This window comes from Heterodontus francisci, chromosome 6, assembly GCF_036365525.1.
Source record: "Heterodontus francisci isolate sHetFra1 chromosome 6, sHetFra1.hap1, whole genome shotgun sequence".
NCBI lineage: Eukaryota > Metazoa > Chordata > Chondrichthyes > Heterodontiformes > Heterodontidae > Heterodontus > Heterodontus francisci.
In genome coordinates this window covers 120,833,940-120,846,061 of record NC_090376.1, presented here as the reverse complement: position 1 = coordinate 120,846,061, position 12,122 = coordinate 120,833,940, and the positions used below count along the sequence as shown (strand labels likewise).

General features: G+C 42.9%; 1 protein-coding gene across 1 annotated transcript in view; it reads left to right on the top strand.

The window, feature by feature from the left end:
• itgbl1 (integrin, beta-like 1) overlaps nucleotides 1-12,122 on the top strand; it is a 151,413-nt gene that overhangs the window by 5,409 nt on the left and 133,882 nt on the right. Inside the window, exon 2 of the mRNA XM_068032928.1 lies at nucleotides 1,406-1,608. Coding sequence (XP_067889029.1) covers nucleotides 1,406-1,608 — 203 coding nt within the window. The remainder of the gene's footprint in view (nucleotides 1-1,405; nucleotides 1,609-12,122) is intronic.

The window sequence follows — 12,122 nt, the reverse complement described above, 5'->3', positions numbered from 1 at the left end:
CACATTACTCTTCATGTACCTGTCCTATTACCTGTTGAAAATGCCAAGGAATCTAATTCCACCACCCTTTCAGATAGTGTGTTCCAGATCTTAACTACCCTCTGTGTGAAGAAATTCAAAGCTTGCTACATAATGATTCTCCTCATGTGCCTAACTCTCTTGCTGGTAATAATCGGTGACATTCTTGCTTGTGTTTGCTGAATCATAATCTGCGTGTTGAAATGGGGAAGGAGGGCAGTACAATGTGAAACATGTAGCCAGTGGGATGCAGCATCAGCAAGACAAGCTACAAATCCCAGGTTTGAGCTATTGCAACAAACCATCCCACAGAACAAGAGCTCAGCAAGGTGAACTGAAAAAAGTGAAAAGACTTGCATTTATATAGCACCTCAGGATGTCCCAAAACATTTTACAGCCAATCAAGCACTTTTTGAAGTACAATCTCTAGTGTAATGTAGGAAGGTCAGCCCTTTGAAGTGCTGGCATAAATCAACATCACTTGCTTCAGATTTCCACTTTGTTTTTGGATGCAGAAGTGCAGGGCAAAAAAATTGGAGCAATGGTGTTTCTCCATTTTGATAAATGTGTAAGGTAAACCAGTCACTAGAGGGGCTCCAAGCACAAATAACACAGGGAGAAATCGCCAAAATGCTATTGCAGGTTCCTCTCTCTATTCGTTACAGATGTGTAATTATATATGCGAGGCTATCATTTGCCTTATCTTTTAGTTGGGGAATAGCGTATAGCTTAGGATAATGTTTTAGGAACATTGGAACAGGGGTAGGCCATTCAGCTCCTCGAGCCTGTTTCACCATTCAATGTCTGATCTGTAACTTAACTCTTAACTCCATCTACCCACCTTGGTTCCATATCCCTTACCCAAAGAATCTATCAGTCTCTGTTCTAAAAGTTTCAATTGACTCCCAGCCTCAAAACATTTTATTTCAAAAATAAAGAGAAATCATTTCGTAAAATTAATAATAGTGCTTTTAAAGAATCTGTCTTTTTTAAACAAGACACAAACATGCAATTAATTGCTATGTAAGACCTAAGTGAAAAGAGGAAATATTTATATGTTTACAAATCAATACATTATTATTTTTCTACATCTGAAGGCTTAAATATATATCCAGAAAATTTCCCTGCATTCAAACATTACCATCAGCTGATCAGCAGATTCTTTATTTCAAATATTACATCTTCAGAAGTAACAGATTTTTCATGGCTTTGTAATAATGTTTTCTGTTGATAGAATTGTCTCACATGTAATGTGCAAAGTAAGTTCCCTGTTTATTATATTGATTACTTGAATTTTTGAGATAAAGTAAAATAATTATTAAATATTTTAGGGGTTTTATTTGTTCTAAAATTATGCTTCTTTTTCCTCCCGTGATGTAACTTAAAGGCATACCTCCGGTTCTTGCAAGTTATCATTGGAAGCATCAGAAAAGCTCTGCCAATCTCTGGATGGTTTGATCTGCAGCGGCAGAGGACAATGCGATTGTGGAATATGTGTCTGCCTTGTCAGTGAATCAGGCAAATTCTATGGCTCTCGGTGTGAGTGCCTGGACTGGCTTTGTGAAAGTTACGATGGGAAGATTTGTGGAGGTAAACAATTCCTACTGCATCTGTGTCTGAAGTCAGGTGATACTAGCGCATGCCAACCTTTCTAGAATTGCCCTGGAGTCTCCAGGAATGGCAGATTAATCTCCAGGGCACAGCTGACAACAAACACAGGAGAAACTTCAGAGGGGCTGTTAAAATAAATTGCCTAGTTTTGTTTTAATTTTCTTTGAGCACTTCAGCTTATTAGTCAGAAAGGTATTGGAGAGGGGAGGGGTAATAGGCTGTTTTACTGACAATCATGAATCATCCCATTGGGTAATGAGCAATCAATTCACTTTTCAATTGCTGTTGGATGCAGAGCACCATGACAATGAACATGTTGGGCAAGCAATCTTGGGATCGTGGGGACAGGGCTGTTGGAGAGCATGTGATGAAACCTCCAGGAATACATCCAACCAGAGTTGGCAACCCTTTCCGTTACATACATGTGAACTGACCTAACAATATAACACATGGGCCATGTTGTGCTTGGTCAGGTTCAAGAGTTGTTTGCATGTTGTATCACACCAGAACTGGAGTGATACCCCATTTATACAGTGACTGCAAAAGTTACTTGCTAAAATGTGCAAGTTTTCCGCAAATGATGGTAAATGAAATAAAAGGCATAATTTAGTTAATGTGCTAATGTTTAATGTCACATCTTTATGGTTTGTAGTTTTTTCAGAATTTGTGTTTTTTTAAATTGCGTTTTATTAGGAGAGAAAAACTAGACTTTAGATTTTGAACATTCATTCATATATTTAATGAAACTGTTATAGCAAGGTATACATTCAAATATTTTATGAGGCCATTGTACAGTTAAGGGTATATTTATATAGATATTTTAAGAGGTTACTCTGTATATTGAGGTGTACAACCACTTTCGGCTGCTTACACTTGAAGCAATATGGGGTCAGAGGCCAAGGCAATGTATTTGGTCAGGAGTGTTGGTTAGGATTGAGGGGCCGGTGCCATGAATACTGATGGTCATGTTGACTGGAGTTGGTGCTTCTCCTGTGTAGTGGGTGTGTTCCTGCGCTAAGGGTATACTTTGTGTTGGATGGGTTTTCTTGAATCAAGGGGTATCAAGGAATATCAAGGGATATGGGGATAGCACGGGAAAGTGGAGTTGAGGTAGGTGATCAGCCATGATCTAATTGAATGGCAGAGCAGGCTCGACCGGCTGAATGGCCTACTCCTTCTCCTGTGTTCCTATGGGTCCATGACTGCCTAGTATTTTCCCAGTTCCAGACAGTTATTCATTATGATTGATGGATATCCCTGGTGTGTTCAAAGTTTTTCAAAGTATTTACAGCACAGAGACAGGCCATTCGGCCCACAATGTCTATGCTGGTGTTTATGCTCCACATGAGCCTCTTCCCTCCCTACTTCATCTCACCCTATCAGCATAACCTTCTATTCCTTTAACCCTTACATGTTTACCTAGCTTCCCCTTAAATGTATCTACACTATTCACCTCAACCACTCCCTGTGGTAGCGAGTTCCACATTCTCACCACTCTCTGGGCAAATTCTCCTGAATTCCCTATTGGATTTATTAGTGACTATCTTCTATTTATGCTACCTAGTTCTGGTCTCACCTACAACTGGAATCATCTTCTTTACATCTACTCTATCAAACCCTTTCATAATTTTGAAGACCTGTATTTGGTCACCCCCAGGTCTCTGTTTTCTAGCGAAAAGAGTTCTAGCCTGTTCAGTCTCTCCTGATAGTTATAACCTCTTGGTTCCATTGATGTTTGTTATGGATGGGTCTGCACCCCGCACAGACATGGATGGCATCTTCTTGTAGCCAGCAACCAAACCTACTCAATGCGTGGGCCGCTTTCTCCCCAGTGGGTCGACCATAAAGCACTGAGCTTGGTCCTCAGGGATCGTGCAGCTGGCTATGTCCCTAATGATCTCTCTGATTGCTATGGCTAGATACAGGAAGTTGACCAAAGTATGTAATAGGGAGAGTTCCCTTCAAGTTGCAACTCCCTCCCCCACCTCCTTGCTCATCCGAGTGATGATCTGTAAAGGAGAAGTGGAATTTGTGGAATATGTATGGGTGCAACATGTGAATTGTATGGTTTTGATTGGCCTTCCTGCATGTTGTTGCTGGCTAGGGCTTTAACTGTTCCCTTTGCCATTCCTCCTCCTTACCAGTCAGCCGCAGTCGTATTCCCAGACTTCCTGCAGGTTTATTGTTCCAGTCAAGGAAATAAGAATTCCCTACAAGGTGGGGATCCATCCACATAGGACCGTAGGAACAGGAAGAGGCCATTCAGCCCCTCGTGTCTGTTCCGCCATTCAATTAGATCATGGCTGATCTGCATCTTAGCTCCATTTACCCGCTTTGGTTCTGTAACCCTTAATCCCCTTACCCAACAAAAATCTATCAATCTCAGTTTTAAAATTTTCAATTGACCCCCAGCTTTTTGGAGGGGAGAGTTCCAGATTTCCACTCCCCTTTGTGTGAAGAGGTGCTTCCTGACATCACCCCTGAACGGCCTGGCTCTAATTTTAAGGTTCTGCCCTCTTGTTCTGGACTCCCCCCACCAGAGGAAATAGTTTCTCACTGTCTACCCTATCAACTCCTTTAATTATCTTACATGCCTTAACTAGATCACCTTTAAACTTCTATATTCATGGAAAACAGAGGCCTCGTCTGTTCAAATTATCCTCATAATTTAACATACACGGTTGGAGAGTGGAGGACATTTTTGAAGAGAGTTAGCTCAAGCTGCGATCAATAAAATTTTGCAGGGATCTGAAGGAAGTGTTTTATCTGGAGACAGCAGTATTTGTCATGTTAGGTGAGATAATACTTGTGTGCTTGCTGATGCAAGGTTAGTATCTGACCTTCATGGGGAAAATGGCTTAATCTTGTCTTTCCTTTCTCAAACTAGACTCTGCATCCAGCTTAGGAGATCCGTCTTGGAATAACGTTTTTCAGATATGTAGAAATAGCTATGAGGCTCCGAGACTTTCCTTGAAATCGCTTTGGGACAGCCTGGAGTCGATAAAAACTCTGTATAAATTCAGGACAGTCTGTCTTTCTGCCTTACTTTCTTTCCATTCTATTTCCACCACAGTTTCTAATATGAAATTGCTTTTTCAAACCTCTTCCTCTGTTCTTTTAATGGTCTCAAGTTTATGCCCTCTAGTAACTGGCTCACTGATGAATGGTAATAGATTTATCTCCATCTACCTCATCAAAACCCTTCATTATTCAGAAAAAAAAAGGCATAAGCAGTTGAAGTTCTACCTCTTTATATCTCATTAATTATCTTCTGAGCAGCATTTGTGGGATATGGGCTAAAGGGATGTCACTATCAATTTGACTAACATACACCTGGTTCTATTAGGAAAACTATTAATACTGTACTGAGTCATGGCAGTAACAAAAAAAAAATGAGACAATGTTTTTAAATTACATCCTAGATGTATTTTGCCAGCTGTTTGTGGTATCACTCAACCAGTAAGAACCCAGTAACCCTGAGATTATGGCTTTTACCCAACCCGACCACAGAAATAATAATGGTAATCACTGCCTCCAAACAAAATTAAATGTCATTCCTAACTGTATTTATGGTAAATTACATGGTCTGGCCTTATGTTATTTGTCAGTGTTTTAAAACTCTTAACTGTTTGTGAACTGCACTAGGGTTTCTGAATTTTCATCCAATGTTGAGGTAAATTGGGAAGTGATGGGAATATTGGAGGGCTGTGTTGGTACTCTACAGTGGTGTTCCAGTGAACTGTGGCATTAGGCATTGTGTTCAAAGTTCCCACACAGTAGGGGGAATGTTATGCGCTCCCCCATGTTGGGTTTGGAGGCAGGAAGAGCAGATAATCAGGCAGGATGGGAGCACGTCTAGCAAACCAGTGTGGGTCACTTGCTGACTCTGCGGGGGGTGGGGCAGTTTTCTCATTAAAAGGCATAGTGTCTGAATGAGGGGCCCGGCATCAGAAAGGGGAGGGCCAACTGGGAGCATCCAACCTGCCCTTGCTGCCGATCCCTTTACACCCCACCTCCCCTGTGACCCCCCCACCCCACAAAACCCCTTCTGCCCTGACTGTGGGCTGGATCCAGGGCCTTGGGTGAGTCCATAGAATCATAGAAAAGTTATGGTACAGAAAGAGGCCATTCAGCCCATCGTCTGCACCGGCTGAAAAAACTAGCCACCCAAACTAACCTCACCTTGCAGCACCTGGTCAGTAGTCCAGTACCGGCAGCGGCCACTGCCTCCACGGTAGCGCTGCTCAGATAAAGAGCTTCTGGCCTCTGATTGGCCAGCAGCTCTCAGCAGGTGGGACTTCTGCTGCTGGGGGTCCTTGATCCCAGGGAAGGCCAGCCGCTGTCCAAGTAAGTGCCGAATTGGCTCTTGATTTAGTGTGCCTTCTCCAGAGGAGGCGACGCGGGGCTCTCACTGGCACCTTTGCCGGTGGTCGAGACCCCCATCTCCTTGATAAAATCCCGGCCGGTATTTTTCTGATCCAAACTGCACCATAAAGGAGGAGAAGAAATAAACAACTGCCAGGAATTTTGCTCAAGGATGAAGAGAAGGATTAAAGGATGCTCCAGCTCAGACACTTCTTCCATATAGAATCATACAGCACAAGAAGAGGCCATTCAGCCCATCATGCCTGTGCCAGCTCTTTGAAAGAGCTATCTAATTAGCTCCACCTCCCACTCTTTCTCCATAACCCCTCAAATCTTTCCCCTTCATGTATTTATCCAATTTCCCTTTTGAAAGTTACTATTGAATCTGCTTCCACTGCCCTTTCAGGCAGCGTGTTCCAGATCACAACAACTCACTGTGTAAAAATAATTCTCCTCATCTCCACTCTGATTCTTTTGCCAATTACTTTAAATGTGTTTTCTATTTAGAGACCCTCCCGCCACTGCAAACAGTTTCTCCCTATCTACTCTATCAAAACCCTACATGATTTTAAACACCTCTGTTAAATCTCCCCTTAACCTTCTCTGCTCTAAGCAGAACAATCCCAGCTTCTCCAGTCTCTCCACATAACTGAAGTCCCTCATCCCTGGGACCATTCTAGTAAATCTCCTCCGTACCCTCTCCAATGCCTCGACATCCTTCCGAAAGTTTGGTGCCCAGTTGTTTAATTTAAGACTAGTATTGCAAACATACAACAGTTCAAACCCACATAGGAATTGATTGAAAGCAGGTAAATGGCAAAAGATAGAAATTACAGAAAGCTAAACAGAGAATTGTGTAGACAAATAGGACAAATACTAAACAGCAAACTGCTTTGGCAGTTAATAAATAAATGTATCTTGTAAAGTTGTGAATATTGGTCAATTGAATAAGATCCACTTTGGCCATGCAATGTTGTCATCAAATACTCCAAGGTGAGGTATAGTTTGCATAAATGCAGAATAAAGCTTCCTGTACTCTCTCCCAATGGGCCACATCTTGCTGAGTAAGGCATCTCATGCAGTGCTCCATTAGTTAGACTTCTTCTCTCACCCTTCAGCTGAAAAATGTTTTGCCCTGTAACTTGCTGGGAGTATGAGCTGGTAACGGTGTGGTGAGAGGCAATGGGTATCTAGGACCTCAGTGAACGATGGGAACAACAGTCTGTCTCCTTAACCAATGAGATTTAAGGCTTGAGAATGAAACAGAGGAATGATGGAGAAGGAAATTGGGTGAATTAGAGTCAAACCAGGTAGTCATAGTCATAGAGTCATAGAGAGATACAGCACTGAAATAGGCCCTTCAGCCCACCGAGTCTGTGCCGACCATCAACCACCCATTTATACTAATCCTACATTAATTCCATATTCCCTACCTTCCCCCAATTCTCCTACCACCAACTACACTAGGGGCAATTTACAATGGCCAATTTACCTATCAACTGAAATAAAGAGAGGGAAAGAAAGATTGGATTAAGAGAGAATAAAAAATCATGAAAGAAAAAATAAGAAAAAAAATAAAAATTATAACTTTGACATTTTCTTACATCTCTAAGAGGAATTTAGTTCCTGCAGGAATGAGACTCTATAGTTTAAATTGTTCACTTTCTGAGTCAAAGAGGTTGATTGACATTGCATTGACAATTATCACATTGTTCAAAGGGGACTTATGTTCTTAATTACCAGCACTATCTTTGTGCAAAGACTTTTTGGGCAATTAATTCACAAATCCAGCAAGTTCTTAAAAATAATGAGAGGGGTGAGGACGAGATGCCATTTATGTGAAGCAAATAGCAGAGCAGCATTAATCTAGAGATTCACAACTCGTGGTGTATCTCCTCATCCCCTGAACCTGCCGTACAATTTGTGCATTAATAACGGTGTGCGTTATTAATACATCGTTCTTGTTCCAGCAAGATTTGGCCCAATATTTTGCCTTAACATCAATATCTGCACAGCACTAATTGCTGTGACAATAAGAAATCTTCCTTTTTCCACAGCAGTCATCCTTCCTCTGCTCTCTGACTGAGACTAACACATCTTACAGAAATATTAGCAGTTTTATGCAATGACCATCTGCTTATAATGAAGTGGCAGACGCTGCCCATACTGATGGAATAGAGTCAGTGATTGTTGCCATCACCTTGGGAACAGTTACTAGTGAATAGAATGTCTTCCACTGCTGTTGCTTCGAAGGATAAATAGGTTTTCATTTGACGTTATATGCTGGTTAGCATCCTTCCATCTATGAAAGATGATGGACATGCAGCAAACAATCCATTTCGGTGGGGTGTCTTCTCTTGGTGCACCTTTGCTGATGGCTGTGAAGCCCAATCCTTGAGAGGAAGGTTCTGCCACAAGTGCTGCACGTGAAGCTGCCAAGTGGCGCTGTGAGTTGTTGTTTTTGATGTTGGCGCCTGTTGCCAAGCTGCTGTAGCAACTGGTCGTCATGGTAGTGCACACTGTCCACAGGATGTGTAGCCATGAGTCTTTGCAGCTGAGTTTCTGTGTTAGCGATTAACGCAGCATCATCAGCATAGAGGAGTTCTCTGATCAGGACACAATTTTTTGTGTCTTTGCTTTCAGCCTTGCTAGATTGTAGAGCTTGCTGTCTGACCTAGTGTGCAAGTAGACTCCTTCCATATCTGCAGTCACACTTTTTATTGTCTCACTGCTAAATAGAATGTCTTCCATTGCTGTTGCTTCAAAGGATAAATAGGTTGTTTTTTGACATTGTACAACAAGGTGCTATATAAATGCACCATTTTTTGGATGAGACGTTAAATCGAGGCCACATCTGCCCTCTCGGCTGGATGTAAAGATCCCATGGCACTATTTCGAAGAAGAGCAGGGGAGTATCCCCCGTGTCCTGGTCAATATTTATGCCTCAACCAACATCACTGAAAAAAAACCCATATCATGATCTCATTGTTGTTTGTGGGATCTTGCTGTGTGCAAATTGGCTGCTGCATTTCCTACATTACAACAGTGACTACATTTGAAAAAGTACTACATTGGCTTTGGGATGTCCTGAGGTTGTGAAAGGTGTTATAGAAGTGCGAGTTCTTTCTTTTATCTCAGGCACCATACTGAGAAGAGAGCCCCAATATCTGGAGCATTGTGTACAGTTCAGGACACCACACCTTAGAAAGGATATATTGGCCTTGGAAGGGGTGCAGGTCAGATCCACCAGAACGTTACCAGGGCTCCAAGGATTAGATTGTCAGGAGCGATTCCATAAACTCGGCTTGTGTTCCCTGGAATATAGAAGGTTAAGGGTGATTTGATAGAGATTTTTAGGATTTGGAAAGGGTAGATAGAAACTTTTTCTGCTGGTGGGGAGCCTAGGTGAAGGGGACATAACCTTAAAATTAGGCCAGGCCATTCAGGAGAGAAATTGAGAAACATTTCTTCACATAAAGCTAGGTAGAAGTGTGGAACTCCCTCTCACAGGAAGCAGTAGATGCTGGGGCTCAATTAATCATTTTAAACCTGAGTTTGAAAGATTTTTGTTAGCCAAGGGTATTAAGGGATATGGAACCAAATCGAGTGAATGGAATTAGGATACAGATCAACTATGATCTCATTGAATGGCAGAACAGACTCAGGGAATTGAATAGACTCCTCCTGCTCCTATGTTGCTATTTTAATTTTGCTTACATGTTTCGAAATCAGAGCATGCAGGATCATGTAGAGCAGTCAGGAGGCCAGCTATCTGGCAGAAACCAATCTGTTATTTCTAAATGTTAATCTTTTGTCCAGCACAGCCTGAAATCCATACATAGTAACAGTCAAAGCAACATAATGGGTAATGTATATTCCAGTTCTAAGTTTGCAAAGTCATGTTGCAAGACAAACTGTATGTCAGTGCTGAGACCAGTTAGTCCACAATGACAGTATCTTTCCAACTCACCTCCACCTCTGTTAAGTTATTCCAGATAATGGACTGAATTCCTGCCGAGAAAGTACCCAGTACAGCACCCATTACTGGATCTTTGCACTACTGTAACATTTTTGCACATTGGCCATGTCATAGGCAGTTTTGGTTTGATCACACTTGGAGTATTGTGCACAGTTCTGGTCTCCATGTTCTAAAAAAGATATGGGGCTGGATTTTACACTGGCAGACGGGAGCTAGCCACTAACGTAAAAGTCGGTGGTGAACCCATTTCCGCCCAGCCTGGGGATCCGACCCGCATTTTATGGGTCCCCGGGCTTTAATTGTTCTGAGGTGGGACTTTTACCCGTTTGAGGGAGGAAGACCCGCCTCATTGAGCTGCCGGCCAATCATCGGACTGGCAGCTTTTAGTTCCAGCCGCGCCACCGGGAGCGGTGGCCTCAGCTGGGACTGCAGCCCCGACGGGGTACACGGAGCCAGGATCGAGGTAAGTTTGGTTTGCCTCACCGGCCAGATCAGTCGCGACCTGGTGAGGCAAGGGTGGTCATTTGGGGGGCAGGGGGGGTGGGGGGTGTCTCGGGTCCTGGGGGTGGTTGGGGAAGCGGGGGCAGCCTCAATTGGGCACCCTGTGCCCGATTGTCAGGCCCCCCCACCCCCCGGTGCGCTGAGAGGCGAAGGGCCTTAAGTGGCTGTTAAGTGGCCACTTAAGGGCCTTGATTGGCCTAGGGCAGGCAATCCGTTCCCCCCCCCCCACAACCCGCAGCCCACGTAAAGTAGGGCGGAGGCGGGAGTGGGTGGGAAGGCTTTCCAGAGCCTCCTGCTCAATTTTACGCCCCCCCCCCACCCCACCATCATCCGGCTTGCTGGGATGGCGTAAAATTCCAGCCATTAGGTCAGTGGAGAAAGTGCAAAAAGGATGATACTGGATCTGAAAGCGTACAACTATCAGGAAAGCCTGAACAGACCAAGGATCTTATCTGTAGAAAAGAGAAGGCTGTCGGATGACCTGATAGGGTAGTTATAGAGAAGCAGTTTCCACAGCACCGAAACATAATATTGTATATAAAAAATGCTGCAGGAGTACTAAAGAAATTGAGGGGAAAAGGTGACTGTGAAAGACTTTCAAACGGCATATTTTGGTAATTTGATTTCCATTGTTCCGTGATGTGGTGCCAAAACCAACAAGCACAAAGATAGATCCAGATGCGTCGTTTCAGAAACGATGCATGAAATCATATGGTTGTGTTATCTTTGAATAGCAAAGCACTTTTCAAAGTAGGAAAAATAACATTCAAAAGAAAAATACTGCAGATGCTGGAAATCTGGAATAAAAACAGAAAATGGTGGAAATATTCCGCAGATTTGGCAGCATCTGTGAAAGGGAAACAGAGTTAACGTTTCAGGTCAGTCACCTTTCATCAGAAAAATAACATATTTATTAGCACAAAGCCAACCTTTACCCCTTTTCATGGCTTACCTCAGCAATACCTCAAAACAAGGAGAAAGCAAAATTGGAGCATGTAGCTTGGGGTTGCCAACCCTCCAGGACTGGCCTGGAGTCTCCAGAAATTGAAGGTTAATCTTCAGGACACTGTTAGGAGCAGCACCCAGGAGAAAAATCATCATGGTCCTAAAATAAAAGTGTTCTTTTTATTTTATTTGAACAAGTTTGGTTTATTAGTCACAAAAATATTGGCAACGGGAAAAGGGGCTGTTTGGCTGACAGTCAAGATTTAACCAATTGAGTCATGAAGAGTTTGTTCAGTTTCTGATTGGCCGTGGAGAGGTGGGACACTGCGAGGATGGACATGTCAGGCGACCAATGGTGGGATTGTAGGGGGGAGGGAAGGGCGGGTCGGTTGGAGGTTGGAGATTGTGTGATGAATTCGCCAGGCATATGTCTGGGCAGAGTTGGGAACCCTAGGTGTAACTTTCATGGCAGTAACAATTTTATCAGAAATGTTGCTGCCGTGCCATTTGTTTAAAACCCTAATTTGAATGCTTCCAGTCAATTGCAAATTTCAACACTGAATTTAATAGATTTTTGTTGGGTTACTGACCTGAGGTGAGTAGATGGAGTTGAGATGCAAATGAGCCATAATCTAACTAAATGAGGGGATAGGCTCGAGGAGCTGCATAGCCTATTCCTGTTATTGGCTTATATATATGTGGA